This window comes from Ambystoma mexicanum, chromosome 1p (assembly GCF_040938575.1).
Source record: "Ambystoma mexicanum isolate Mex_15411 chromosome 1p, UKY_AmexF1_1, whole genome shotgun sequence".
Taxonomy (NCBI): Eukaryota; Metazoa; Chordata; class Amphibia; order Caudata; family Ambystomatidae; genus Ambystoma; species Ambystoma mexicanum.
Genome location: NC_090921.1, coordinates 662,819,743 through 662,835,293, shown reverse-complemented (window position 1 = coordinate 662,835,293; position 15,551 = coordinate 662,819,743). Strand labels below are relative to the sequence as shown.

The following is a 15,551-nucleotide window of genomic DNA, read 5'->3' as shown; positions in this document are numbered from 1 at the left end:
ATGAATTAGCACCGGGGAAGGGGGCGTGGAGGGGAGCCAACCAATCAGGTTGGTTGGATCGCAGGCTGAATCCCACGAGCCTAGCCTACATTCCAAGCAACTCGATGGCTGCTCCCCCGCCCGCCATCTTCCCCCCACGCTTACCTCCCTTATGGCCACTGTACCCTTCCCTCCCCACCAACCTACCCTACTCACCTTATTCTTATGGCAGCGGTTATACCACTGCCGCTGCTCCAGCCTCCAGGCCACCACGGGAATGGAAGAGCCCTGTCTTCCAGCTCCACGGGGGCCATCTTAGGTACGTGTTCCGTTCACCTGATCTGGCGGGCCGGATCGAGTGGTAATGGTGCTGGGGCTCCTCCTTAAGGTATGTTGCAGCGTGATCCGGCCCCCCGGATTGGTTGTAATTGCTTAAATAGTTCACAAATCTCGTTAGCTGGCGCAGATGGCGGAGGCACGAACTGGATATCATAGAAATGTAGCCATCTAGACATAACGACGCCTCCAACCAGACTCCCAGATGCGTGACCTTTGGACAGATGCTGGGGAAACACCTAGCGCTGCAGGCCAGAAGTGAGTTTACCAAGAGTCTGACACTGATGGTCCTTCCAAATTAACAGACAGCTGATTTGACGGGAGCAAGGAACCTAGCAGGATTTCAATGTTTTTTATATTGAACTTTAGGCAATTAAGGCTCATCCACAAACCAATCGGTTTCAAGCAGTGCTTGAGACAATTCGAGTAGGTACCCATGGGCTCTTCTACATGGAAGACCAGCTGGGTATCCTCAGCATAAATCTAAAACCTAGCTCTAAATGGCCTAACTAAGTCTGCTAGGGGTTTCATGTAAAGATTGAACAGAAGGGAGCTAAGAGCCGAGCCCTGAGGAACACAGCAGGAGATGGCTTCAGAGTTAGTACTGACTGAGCTCTGCCACTACAAAATGACGACAGCCACGCCAGAGATGTATCTCTGATACCGAAATCACAAAGGTGGGTTAACAGAATAAAGTGGTCGACCGTGTCGAAGGCAACGGAGACGTCCAGTAATATCTGATAAGATTTGGTTGGAACAGAAACAAAAATGTCTCCTACCAAGACTGTTTGACTACCGCGACTGGGGCTATTTCAAGGTGTTCCGTTGCCGTTGACTGAACACAATGCAAGCCGTTTCTCTGCGTGATGAACACTAGCTCACAGTTTGTTTAGTGCTATTTGATGAGGAAGTCTTTTGGACTTTTTAAGCTTATGGGTTGTAACATTTTGACATGCAAATTGGCTAGTTCATTCACTGGAAGGTTTTTGGAAACGCTGCTCTCTGACATTAGATGGCGGCAGAAAACAAAGCCTGCTGGGGAAAAGAAACTTTGCCCCCACCCAAAAAAAGAACAAAGCCAATGCGGGTCAAAAAAACCTCCGAAATATCGTCAGCAAGCATTGGGAGGAAGGCCCCAAGATGACTGCAGTGCATTTGAAGCAGGTGAGTAGAGAGTGGGGAAAGACCACTGCAGTGCCTTGGAAGACATGGAGTATAAAGCACGGCTTCTGATCCTTGCTCGATTCCTGCGCCCTATAGCTTCCTGCAGGGTATATATCTTTCATAACCAAATCCAGTCACGACTTATAGGTGGAATTCTGCACACAACGACCACCCTTCACTCCCTCACACTGCATCCACACAGAAACCATTGCAGCATCTTTCATTTCACGTCATTTCACTTCATCCATCAGGAGAAACCCAAGGCTCACAAATGACATTGCCATGACAGGGGTCTGTGTACATTGCTACTTTTATTATTACTATGCTTACATCTGGTTTATTCTCTACAATTTTTAGAGCGGAGTGTTTGGTTGTTGCAATTTCACCGTTGCCATAACAGTTAGAAAAACATATCGTTTCATAAGGTTATGCTTCAAAAACCTTTGCACCGACCATGAGAAATTAGTTCCCAAACAGGCAGTCTTCCAGATACACTAGTGTCTGACTACAGCGAACGCAATGAAGGCGCTCCACATCATGTAAGTGTATTTTTGCGGCCTATATTCCGAATTGACGTTATGTTTTAGTTTGTAAAAAAAAAATATTTCCCCTATTATGGACATTGCACATTGTTGCCGTTTGTAGGGTGCCACTACATTTCCCCAAATTAAAAAAATATTTAATAAGAAAGGTATGTGTTACAATTTATTTTTGTGCACAGGTTGTGCAGTGATACATGTTTTATTTCCCCTTCCACCGCGCAGCTACTTCCAAAGAAAAATTGTATTGTATTATTAATAATGACGTTCCAGCTTTCTGTGCCGTTCGATTTATTTTTCCAATAATGGACATTGCACATTGTCGCCGTCCCTAGGGTCCCACTACATTTCCTCCTGTTGAATACATTTTTTACTGAAAATGATATGTAGTACAACTGTGGTTTATCCAAAGGTTGTGTATTCATACATCTTTTAATTCACATTTCCTCCTCAGATACTTTCTTCCCTATTGTGATTGTCACGGATTAGAGATGCCAAGTGATGGGTTCTTTAACTGTCAAATGCAACTGTTTATAACTGGCTGTCTGAGCATCATAATTCTCTGGGAAGATCGTGTGGGCCCTCTCTGTCCCTATGCTGCTGTCGCTATAAGAAGTAACATTCCATCTTTCTGGTGCTGTAGATCACTGCGGTTGACGTCGTCTTGCACATCAATGTGGGAGGAAAACGACTAATGTGGCGGCAACGCTTACTTTCTGTGTGTGGAAAAAAAAATGTGACCTTTAACATTGTCATTTTCGACCAAAGAGACAAACTTAATACTTCTATGGAAAAGTGAATAGTGCCATCTTTTCGCACAGTTCCTTGTGAAACAAAACTACTTTACTACTTGAATAAAGTGATGATTTCACTCACTTTATTGTGAAATAAAACTACTGGGCAAATTTTTAAATGTTACTCTTTTCTTTACAAATTTACTCTCTGTTTGCACAATGTGGCATGCTACGTTGCAGGTCGTAATGTGTTCTTTTTTAGGTGCTACATCACGCACGTACGTCCATATGGACGCATTTGTTTAAGCTGCCAAGGAACGTTATGGAGAAAGGTACTCCATACCACTTTCATTGGCTACGGGAAGGTCTGGCCCATCTCATATGCCTTAGTGCCGTCAGGCCGATTTCTGTCACCGTCAGCCCAATTTCTGTCACCCAGATGCCCTATGCACAGAAATGTTTGTACAATAATATATGGTTACCCCCTCCCAATACACATATCTTCACACCTTTCCACCTGTGTCACTTACAAAATTTTGTGTCAAAAGGTGAGTGGTAATGGTGTTGCATCCAGTATTTCTGACGTCATCGCGCTTCATCACAGAGTTTGTTTGGCATTTTATGTCAACGTAAGTACACTACTGCTTTGCTGTTTTTACGCACATTTTTACAGAAAACAATGTGTACATGTACAAAACATGTATGTAAAGGTCATTGACAACGACTGAAAAGCTTTGTGTTGTGCATGTGATAGTCTTTTCATATTTAATGGTACATCTTCCGTCTCTCAGGGGTAGCCTCTATGTATGGGTAGTGCCCACAATGTCGGGGATATGGCTACTGGCCTTTACTGCAAGGGAGAAAACATTGCATTGAGGTCGCCATGTCCACCAGGGACTGCCTTTCTGGTAAAAGTCTTGCTCATAACCACATATTTATCAAGGCACACAAATGTGATGCTGCCATAATGGTAACACAGTTTCTTTTTTGCTTTCTGCAGCCTGCAATGGAAAGCGAAGAAGGCTTTCTATCCAATGCCCGTCTTCCCTTTCTATGGTGGCCATCTTGAAAAAGGATTTGTTTTCTTCAGCCGGGAGCGGCAGAGGCATTCCGGTTGAAGACAAATAATCCTCTTTCTTGGTACGACGAATCACTGCTGTAAAATCTCGATTGCCAATGGCATTCATCCCCCACTCTTTGGGGAGGAATGGGGGTGAATGATTCAGAAACATCGGTATGCACTCTTGCTTATATTGTGTTGCACACTTGCATTGTGGAGTTCTGTGGCGGACATTTTGCAGTTAGAAGTTCTTACAACAATACCTAATGTACTTTCGCACTATCAACCAGTTACACATGTCATTGTGAAGTGTGTATGACTGTTCGAACACGCCCCCATGCTAAACGTCAGCATATGATAATGTGGAATTCTTCGAAAGGTGGGCAGTTACTTCAAATGTTCCTTTACAGTTGTATGCTTACGTGTTACTATTGGAACCCTGATAAATGTAGTGGACATTTTTTCTTAAAGTAAGTTATGATGCATTTATACTACTAAAAACCTATGGCATTCAGTTAAAAAAAGTTTGTTACAGGAACGTTATGGTTACATTCCCCTCCCAAAAACCTGTAAAATTCACTACAAAATAAACGTTGAGGGGACGTTATGGTTAAGTTGCTCTACGAAAAACCTGTGCACTTCACTAAAGAAAAATGTTCGCCCTCCCCATTGTGGTTCAAACTAAAAACGAAAAACCCCTGAAATTCGCCAGTTATGGCAGACTGAGCCCCCTTACTTGCCATTGCCACTGTGCACTGCTAACACTAACAACTAGAACATGAAAGCTGTCCTCTGAAATGTCACTGATGACATCACTGACGACATCACATGTTTAGCCTATTTGTTTTCGTTGCCTGCCATATATATATATATATATGTACATTCAGTAAAGGGATGTTATACTTCACAGTGAAACCAAAAAACACTGCACATTCCCCCATTATGGTAAGCTAAGCAACCATAACTGCCCGCACCACTGTGCACTGGTAACACTAACAACCAGGACAAGAAAGATGACATCACAAATGTCATTGATGACAATGTCTACATGGCTAGACAGTTCTCCTTTCTTCAGTAAGGACTCTGTAAAATGTCTCTGCCCCCAGTTCACAGTCATGAAGTCATTCTGGGTCCCCCGTTCAGCAACCGGAACCCTCTGTAGCTTCAAAGGGTCACTGCATGTCATTGGATTTCAGTTCCTGGGTTGATGCAGCTGAAGGGAGGCTGATTTGTTGCCAATCTAGATTGCCTACGTTTTCCCTGGGCTTCTATGAGGCACAATTTTGGAAAGCTGATGTGTTGTTGCTGACTCATGTATATTCCAAAATAGTTTATGACCTGAGCAGAGTCCAAGTAGTCTGGGAAGAACACCTTATGTTGGTTTTCCCAGTAAATGTGTTTCTGTTTCATTGGACACTTTATCAGTTTAGGGTGATTTGCTTGAATGCATTTCCTCGATGGAGAATTCATTGAATTACTTTTTTGACAGGTTGATTTTGCTGCATATGTATGTGGGGGAGACCCCCTCACAGCCCCCCCTTAAATCTCCTACATTCATTATTTCCCTAAACCCACCACCCACATATATATGCGGCAAAGTCTGTTGCAAAAAACACAACAAATTCTCCTTCGATGAAATGCATTGCACAGTAATCTGCCGATCCCCACTGTATCTAGTTCCTTCTAGAGGTTTCCTTTGTTATTTGTGTTGCCCTTGCACAAGTGCCACTAGTTCTGTGTGTGTCCAGGAAACTAAGGTGACCATATGTGGAGCAGAGCCAATATCAAGCATTATGTTATTCCCCAAACTAAAAAAAAAGTTTTTTGACACTTCTAATTAGTAGTTAAAAACGGGCTAAATATTTGTTTTAATAAGATTAGGGAATTGCATACTGATGAATGCCACAAATGGGCGTGGAGGACGAGGGGAGATGGAAGGAAGTGGACGTGGCTGCTGGGAGAGAAGCTAACAGGGGCAGAACCCTAGGGTACCCACGCAAGAGGCCCACGGTGCAGAGCACTGGGAAATCGCCAGAGTTCCCTGTAGGCCATGTCACCACTGGGTGAAGAACATCTTGTTGCATCCAAAGGTGTGTGTCGGGAATAGAGCTGTCATGCTTGCTATTGGCTTGCCTGGTGTAATATGGGGCTGCTTCAAAAAACATTTGCAGGGCCACTTTTTGTTCCCATCCCACCCGTCCAGACACCAAGGTAAACATTGGGGGTGGAATGCTCCATACGCACCTACCTGCCTCGCAGGGAAGCAGTAGGCTGAGCTGGCATTCATATTTCCGTTGTCTGTTTCTTCTGAAAACGTTATGGGGTACAGTAGGCACCTACAGGGATGGTTTGGGTCACTAGCAAATGGATACGCATGTCTGTACCCCAAAGCAGTAATCCTGCGTAGCCCCCAGCTGCTTGCTGACACTATGGCTGGAAGATTTCATTTCAAAGAGCCTAGTTCATTTTCAGGGCATTTACGTAGGTTTCTTGTGGCCTCAAAATTAAACATGCAACATGGCTGAGTCATGCAACGGCTAACAGCAGGTGACTATCATACCGGTATAGTCAGTAGGAGAGATTAGAGACCTAATATACGCTTTGAGGCACTGAGTCGGACGTGGCTGCGAGGGTCCCATCACTTTGGATTCTGTCATATATCGTTTTTAAATCCCCCACTATAAATTCAAGACTACAAGTAGTTCATAGGAATCTTGAATGACATGAACTGACAAAGGGCTCACAACTTAACATGTTTGTTTCGGCACCTTATTTTTTAAACAAAAAACTGTGCCTCAATGAGCAGCACTTTTAACTGGGGTCCCTTCCTTTAATCTATTGGGATGTTTGGGACCCTCAATAATAATAGGTTCATAGTGACTGTTTCGACAGTCAAAGTTTTGACTGGTGAAAGTTCTGACACAAAAGTGTCGAAAAACAAGTTTGGATTTTTTTTTATGGGGGGTCCCCCCCAAACTCCTGTTTTTTTTAAAACACCTATTTAACCATACCAAATTAAAATAAACCCTTTATACTATTTAAAAACTTTTGTGTCGAAACTTTTACCTGTCGAAACTATTTTTTTCGACACGTTGACCGGACACCTAATAATATCAGAGAACATTTATTGTCGTGGGTTAAAAGGCCTGATTAAGAAACCAATGCACACTGCTCTCCTCACTCCCAAACTAAAAGTGTTAAACACAGAGTGCTCTTGTGCCTTCAAAGAGCTTGCAGCGATGAGACTGGTGAGCCGCCTACTTCTGCATCGCCGTCATTGCCTGAAATTGTCTGGCATCATCAGGTTCTCAGTCCCAGCCTTTCTTTGATATGGGGATTAGAGTACCTGAATTTCTGCCTGACTCCAAAATCTTAGCAATCTAGACAGATCTGAAGAGACAAGCTTCTGGACTAAATGTGCCTGGCGGCCACTTGTGGCCCTACCTCGTGTGTGGCGGCCACTGGTGGCACTACCACATGTATGGCTGCCACTTGTGGCACTGTCTCATGTATGGCAGCCCCTGGTGGCCCTACCTCCTGTGTGGCAGCCACTAATGGCACTACCTCCTGTGTGGCGGCCACTAATGGCACTACCTCCTGTGTGGCGGCCACTGGTGGCACTACTTCGTGTAGGGAAGTGAGGCAGGTGAGGGAGGGAGGGCAAGGGAGGACAATGAGCCTAGGTGGGGGGGGGCTGTGTTTGATTGGGGGTGGGGTGAAAGTGGCCGCTGTGCATGATAGCAGTGAATGTCTGATGTGGTGCATGTGAATGTGTTTGATGTGGGATTCTACTTGATGGGGCAATTATTCCGAATGCGCAGTGGAAGGAAGGACTATGCTGAACTGGAAGGGGGTGGGGGCTATGCCTTTTGGAACATTTATTCTGCAACACTTCCTGATTGGGTGACTGTGAATGATGGGGGGGGCGGGCACTGTCCATGATGAGTGGATTATGTGCAAAGGGAGGAGTATTCCAAAAAGCGGCAAAACAGCAGCGGCCCAAGTACAGCTGACCGAGCCAACTGAGGCTCGGCTCGCCCAGGCCAAAGTATTTGCTCAAGTACAGGTGTGGACTGGCCTATATGGAACTCTGGAGATTTCCCGGTAGGCCTCTGCACCCTGGGCCCAAAAGTTTCCCAATTTAACCCATAGGAAAAGGGTTGGGCTTGCTGAAAATGTGTGATATGGGGCTACTTAGAAAATTATTTCAGGGCCTCTTTTTGTTATCCAGGGCCTATTTTGGTTCCCATCCCACCCCTGCTCAAGCGTAACTCAAGTTTCAAGCCAATGCCTGCCTAAAACAATGGCCCAGTCCTACCTGCTAGGGAAAAAAAGTCTTGCCTGTCCTCAACTGAGTTTCGAGCCGGTGTCCTTCTGAGTGACTACCAATGCTGTCATGCCGGCATCATTTCTGTTTGAGTTGTGAGTGACTTGCTACCGGAAGGACAGCATCACCAAGTACAAGGCAGATGCCCGTCCAGAGGAAGTGACCCATGCAAATGATTGCCATTATAAAATCACACTTGAGGGCAAGCTAGAACGGTTACTATTCAAATACTAAATGCATATGTCAAGGTCATGACAACATGGGGTGGCAGGGCAGCAGGTATGGGGTGTGTGTCATTTGTAGTTCGGGAGGGGTGCTGGACACCTGGTATGGGATTTATTTTGTGGGGTGGAGTGGGCAGCCATGTGTCATGGGTCCACTGCTAGTTCAGGTTGTGTTTGGCTCTTAGAGCCAAGCCAGATACTATAGCTCAGGCTCAGGTCTAGACAGAGTATTATATGGCACCCCATCTCTAGGACCTGTGACAAAGGGAGGGTGTTGAGCAGGCTCGGACTGGCCTATAGGGCAACAGCGCAATGCCCAAATCAAAAAACACAAAATGCTATCGTGGGCCAGTTTGATGAGTTACTTCACTGTCACAAAAGGAATGACTTGCCATGTGCCACCGTGGGCCACTTTTTCATTAGAGCCCGAGACAATTGTATGCCCCAGACCGACCCTGGTGTTGACTCTGGGATAATTCAGCTTATTCTGAACGTGTTTTCCATGGCGAGGACTTCCATTTTTTCTCCATTTTCAAGCTCTGATAGCACTTATGGTGAGAGTATGTAGTCAATCCTGTGGTATTTAGATAGGGGGCTCATTTTAATTCACGTAGTGTGGAAATCACATTTATGTCTTGTAAAAATCTCACTGACCCACCTTGTTCCTAATTTTAGGGATGACACCAGCGACGGACTGGCCCATAAAATCGGCCCAGGCAACTATGGGAAAATGGCCCACTAGCCCAAATGGCAATCTGTTACCATGCATGGCAGACTGTGTGAGAGGGGATGTGTAGGGCCAAATGTGCCACACATACTGCACCTTAAAGACTAGTTGGTTAATAACATCGGGAAAATCTACCAGCTGCATATTGCAGTAACTCATCAAACTGGCCAACTTTGACTGACAAAAGAGGCTCGCGCTAGCATGTTGGGGCGGGCCTTTCGGCCATTTCCGATAGCCCTGGCCCGTGGGGGCTTCCAAGCCCGCCTGTCTTTGGTTGGACTGGTGGGTGCGTGTTAGGACTTGAGCAATAATCCGCCAAACCAGGTCTCTGAAAGTGCTGCCACCTACCTCCTCCTCCGCGCACTGCACACTCTCCTCGCTGGGCCGCTCGCAGCACTTGTCCGTCAGGCTCTTCACCAGAAGAGGAATCTGTTTCCTAGGAACGAAAATAAACAGATGTTTATGTTCACTTTAAAACAATGTCGCTAAACTACCCCCAACGCCAGGACAGAAACACGGACATGGCAGGGTGCCAGACACAACCCGTCCCTACAGCTTTGTGACGTTGCAGTGGAAAGAAAAAGTCTGTTTATACTGGCTGAAAAGAGAGAATGTAATGCTGCGAACAGCAGGACGGAAAAACAAAGAAGGATTGTATATCGCCACTGCCCTTGTGGCCTATCTGGAAAACATCCTGTTTCTAACAATGAAGTTATTTTTGGCTTCATTTACACAAGAAAATGCTTTAAGTGGGTTAAACAAAATTGAGGAGAGGCCTAGCGGAGGAACAATATTCGGAGGCAAAGCCTTAGACTCGTCTGGAGCGCCCCAAGAATCGGAAGTAGCCAAGGAACGTTTAAAGGACACACGTGTATTATGAAACGAAAGAGGCGGGCATGGGGGCGGCCTTACAGATGTGATTGAACTTTCATACCTGGCATGAAAGAAAGTCAAATCTGTTTTAAAAGGTGTCTTAAATAATAGAATGAATCAGCAGTCAATAAATGAACTGAAATACAAATATTCAAATTTAAAAGCGAAATCAAATCTAAACATGTAAAGGTAAGCCCATATCCCTCTGTTGTTTTAATTGAAGTGAATGATTCTTGTGCGCTAATTAATTAGAACGGATTCATTCTAATGAAAAGCAAGTAATCTTGCTCCAAACGTCTGAAACTGATGATTTATTTCTAAACATGGATGGCAGGGACATCTACTGGCGAAGCACAGTATTTTCACTCATCTCTTCATTGACTTTTACCACTAAGAAGTAACGTCTGGTAGCTCTCCACAGCCCTGGCACCAGGGCCATTTTTGGACCATGCCGGGCCATAGCCTTTACTATCCCTGATGCTCATAATGCTTCGTGAGAAAAATTATAATACTTAAAAATCTCCACAAAGAGCTAGGCCACACATTCATTTTATTGCCTGGAGTGGAGAGAGAGGAAGTGAGTGCCCCTTTTGATTACGAACATATGCCTGTTTAGAGTGGATAGATCAACTCAGATCCTTTGGGAATAGCTCGAAAAGCCCGACAGGGGGTCAGCGCTCTGAAAAATACCCAGGATCAAACTGGGCCAAGAAAGGGACCAACACAAAAAGTGGCCTGCAATTGTGAATCAGTATTTTTTTACTTTTCTCCACAAAATATTTGAACAACATCCGTGTGGAGCACATTATTTTGGGCATTGTGGAAAATGGTGAATTTGAATGTACATTGGGGTCAGTAAAAATGGTAAAAATGACAAGCTGCGCAGTACACAACATTTCTCAAACTGTCCCCCATTGGTCCAGAAAACCGGCCCACATTAGCCAGTAAGGCTGTCCCATCAGGCATTGCCCTATAAACCAGTCCACCCCTGACACTACCCCCCCTTGTCCAGTAATGTCTGGAGATAACAGACTGAGCTTCCCTTGGAAACTGACATTTTCCTCTGCTATTTCTGCAACTCATTCAAAAGGCAGTTCCGCTGTTTATATCTTGAAATATTGTAATCTTAATTCCACAGCACAAGAACTTCACAATGGTTTTGTTCTGTTGTTTCTATTTACAGTAAACATGTATTTAAAACAATGGAAAACAAATTCTGCTGTGCAGTTGTTTTTGTTTTCAGACAGGTGGCACTATGAGAACTTCATATTCACCAAACCCGGGGCTTTAAGTGGGCCGGGACTAGCATGGTCTCAGCCCTAATAGTCACCAAAATTACCATTGAGGCAAGGCTCGGCTAGGATTCCCCAAACTGATTTCCCGCTAAGATAAATGAAAAGATGATGAGTGCCAATACTGCGCACGCCCCCCCCATACAAGACGCTATCAGCCATATTCAGAATGACATCAACGGTTACAGACACTTGGGTTTAGATTTTGTTTTCTAACACTTAACGGTAGTGAAAGTACAATATTGAAAATGCACTGTTTGATTTTTGCGACATAAATTGAAGTCTTATCATTAGAATGATTTATTTGCACTATTACGAAAGAATCATGAATTTCCTTCAAAAGAACTGAGGGAATACAACTTGCATTGATGTATTTTGAATTGATTTTGATTTTACTTTTGGATATCTTTATTTCTATTGATTTTGTTCAACACACCCATTAAAACATATCTCATTTCCTTTCATTCCAGGTACTGCGTCTGTTCAGCCACGCCTTTAATCAATGACATGGGCCCTATGTCTTTTAAAGGTGCCTTAGGTACTTGGGAGTCTGAGGCCATGTCATATACTTCTTGCGACACACGCTACCCCACACCCCCCAACTATTTATTTGCAATGCATTAGGACCCAACTTCAATTGCTTATCCCACCTGAAGCACTGGCCATAAACCTTATGGAAACGGCAAACAGTGCAAGATTGGTTAGTCTAGCATCAAGGGTAGAGTCATTTTGAGGAGGGTTTATAGGATAGGAATGGCCACAAGTTAAAGGGGCCAAACTGATGTTATGATATGATATGATGTGGCACCTTCTAAGATGCTGACAGACAGCTCATGATGTCAGCAAACATGGCGACACAATGGCGACGCAATTGAAGTTGGGTCCTAATGCATTGCAAAGAAATAGTTGGAGTGGCACAGTGAAGCAATATTTAGGAGTTAGACTGCCTGTTTCACTCAGTGTCTAACAGTATGCTTTACTGTGCTGTACCACAAAGCGGCAACTCTACTTAACCCATTGCATGCTTACTCAGGAGCCACAATTACATATTTATTAACTATAAAACTGTACAAGGTTTAAAAACAAACCTTTACAATTTCAGAAAAACATCAAAAAACAATTCATTTCATCGCATTAATTCGATAAAACGAATGAAGCATGCTATCTTCATAAACAACATTAATCGCATTACATATCTCAAAAGGGTAATACAAATACACATTTATCACAATAGCATTATCCTATTACTAAAACACTAATGTACCCTACCTATGCACACTACAGCATGTTAAAACAAAACCGCATACAATTATTTCTATAGGGTTTATCAGGAAATGTCATCATATAAGGCTCTACAACACCCACCCTCTTATGACTAAGACTCAGGTGTGCATACAGGGTACACCTCCCCAGGGCTTCACGCACGTGTATCCAGTTTCTTAATAAAATGGTTGGCTTAACTTTCACAGGGTTTCCGATAAGTGTATCCCTAGTCATATCCAAGCCAGTCAGCTGGCTCACACAGTATTCCATATAAGCAAGTAGGGCGGAGGGCGCCCGCGCCTGTTACCCAACTCTACCAAAGTCAGTATACAAGGAGGAGGAAACTTTCGACAGAACCCTACTCCATAGGGACTGCAGACCGAGCTCGTGGCGTATCGCCACCAAAGGAAGACATGCCGGGATACCTTATACAACTCTTCTCCATATCAGAGCTTCATAATAGTCCAGCTCCTCCAATATCCAAATCAAGAGTATTTCTAGCCTATAAAGCAACTTAGGCACCGCTTTCCCGATAAATCATTTCAATACAGGTATCATGGAGAACTTTCCGTATTTAACATTAATCTTCACCATCTGGGCAGCAAGTAACATTGCTTTCTTTTTGAGGAGATCCCGATGAAAAATAACTTTTGGTTGGGCTATAATCGGAAAACCCAACTATCTGATGTTATCCTTAATTTCCAATCTTGTATTGTTAATAAACCATGAGAAGTTACATCTCTTTGCCTTTTGGAAAAATGCCATCACTTGAGTTTTGGAGAGATTGATTTTCAACTTATTAACCTCCATGTACTGCACAAATGCTGTGATCAACCGCTGCAACCCAATCGGTGCATTATCTAACGGAATGAAGTCATCGTCATAGGCCATCCATGACAGACGAACCTCGCCAACCTTAGGGGAAATAAAAGTAGCCTTCATTAGGGTCTCACCCATTTCTGCAACGTACAGATTATAAAGGTAAGGTGCCAAAATGCAACCTTGCCAGAGACCATTTCTAGTATCCACCTGCCTCGACATGTCCCCCCTCATTGATAAGTGTCACCTGAACCATAGTCATTTCATGAAGACAAACCAATATTGTTAACAGGCCAATAGTCAATCCACACTTCTTTAATTTGGTCCACAAAAGATATCGGTCCACTGAATCAAATTCAGTAGATAAATCAATTGAGACTGCATATATGGGCAAGTAATTACTTCCCCATGCCAACTTCTGAATACAACTCATGAGGAAGCCATTACAATTAGTGCCCATATTGCATCAAAAGCCGGTTTGGTACTGATTTATGATCCCCTTTTCCACGACCCAATCCTCCACTTTCTCCAAGACCAATTCAGCAACAATTTTAGAGTCTGCATCGATAAGTGTGACTCTACGATAATTACTCAGTAATCATTGATTCCCCTTTTTATATATAGGAATCACATAAGCATTCTTCCAGGACAACGAGGTTTGTTGATTGCAAATAACATCCTTAAACAGAATGTACAAAATACTTGACAACATAATGGTTGACTGCTTAAAGATAACAACTGGGCCGAAAGGATAGCTCAGGGGCAACACGTTTGTCTTGTAAGCAAGACAACTTGTAAGCAAGACAACGTATAACAACACAGGTTCAAATCCTAGTCTTGTGCTTAGAAACCGGTCGGCAGTATTAAGCACGTTATAAAGGACCAATTCATATTTATAATACTAGACAATAAGTTCAGACCCTCAGCTCTCGAGCCACTTTCGAGCCACTGGTCATAGGTCTGAGTCCCCTCCCTGTTTCCCATAGAACTGCATAAAATATTGCACCCATAGCTCCTCTGAAATGGGGTTGGACTGGACCTCCACCTGATTTGTCCCGGCTGCATTGATCATAGTTCAAATGTTCACTTCCTTCCTCCCGACCACAATGGCCAGCATCGCTTCCCCATCTTGTTGTAATAACCGGTGACAGTGAGCCTTACACCAATTTTTCAACCTCTGCCTCTGCTTCCAAATACGATCAACCTTTACACTAACGTTTAAATCCCTACCTTTGATCCTTCTTACCCCTTTCCTGCTCATCCTCTTCTGCTCCCAAACAGCTATATCGAACCGATGTTGATGTTGCGTAGCCGATGGAACAGCGGTAGGGAGCTGAAGAAGAGGCAGCAGGACTGTCAGTATTGACCCATTTATTGCCCCCAAAGTGTATACACACATCTTCTGTACTAATGGTGTATTTATAACGGTGTACTCCATGTTACTATTAAATAGCAAGACATTATCATCATTCCCTTTTAGGCGACTATGCCCCCCGATTTACTACCACAGAGTCGGGTCCACGTATGCCCCTATCTTTCAACTTAATTGCAAAGGTCGCTATAAGCATATTATGATGATTAAAGCTATTCCTTTTAATGTGAAAATCCACACACAGATCTAAAAGTTCCCTGTTAATAATCAAAAACAGAAGAGGAGGTTACCCTATGCCATGTCGGGTGGCTATAAAAGTCACCCGCCCCAGCTGTTCATTCATCATGTATAAACCCCAATACTTCATAGTTTGTCACCACATCTGGCCCGGTTTCATTTGACGAGTTCCCACCTGTAACGTAAAGAAGCACCCAGAAAACAACCCCAGGGCCGGCCCATTTCCACAATCAGAATTCAGGTCGCCAGCCACTAGGACCCGGGCACCTGGATAACTGGCATACCATTCTTCAACTAACATACACAATTGCCCAATTGCCCCATCGAGGTCCTCATGTGAATGCTGCAGTCGATGTCCACGAGCAAGAGATGGCGCACCACCTCCTTCTCCATCCTTTTCAAAGTCACGACTAACACCCCTTCGGCCAGATGCACTTGCTTAGCAACAACAAACCCTGGGTCATTTCGCACCGCAACAATGAGGCCCCCCCCCCCGAAGGTCGGCCCTGACACCCCTGCATAGCGGCCTGTAGAGCTATTTGATACCCATCAAAAACAGGTCACGAAACCGGCCAAACCTCCTGCAAAAATAAAAGAGTATGAGA

The 15,551-nt window shown here is 44.1% G+C and overlaps 1 protein-coding gene across 1 annotated transcript in view; it reads right to left on the bottom strand.

Annotated features, from left to right (window-relative positions):
* The window catches only part of ECM1 (extracellular matrix protein 1), a 98,898-nt gene that overhangs the window by 17,709 nt on the left and 65,638 nt on the right, over positions 1–15,551 (bottom strand). Inside the window, exon 6 of the mRNA XM_069649731.1 lies at positions 9,439–9,526. Within this exon, the coding sequence (XP_069505832.1) occupies positions 9,439–9,526 (88 nt within the window). The remainder of the gene's footprint in view (positions 1–9,438; positions 9,527–15,551) is intronic.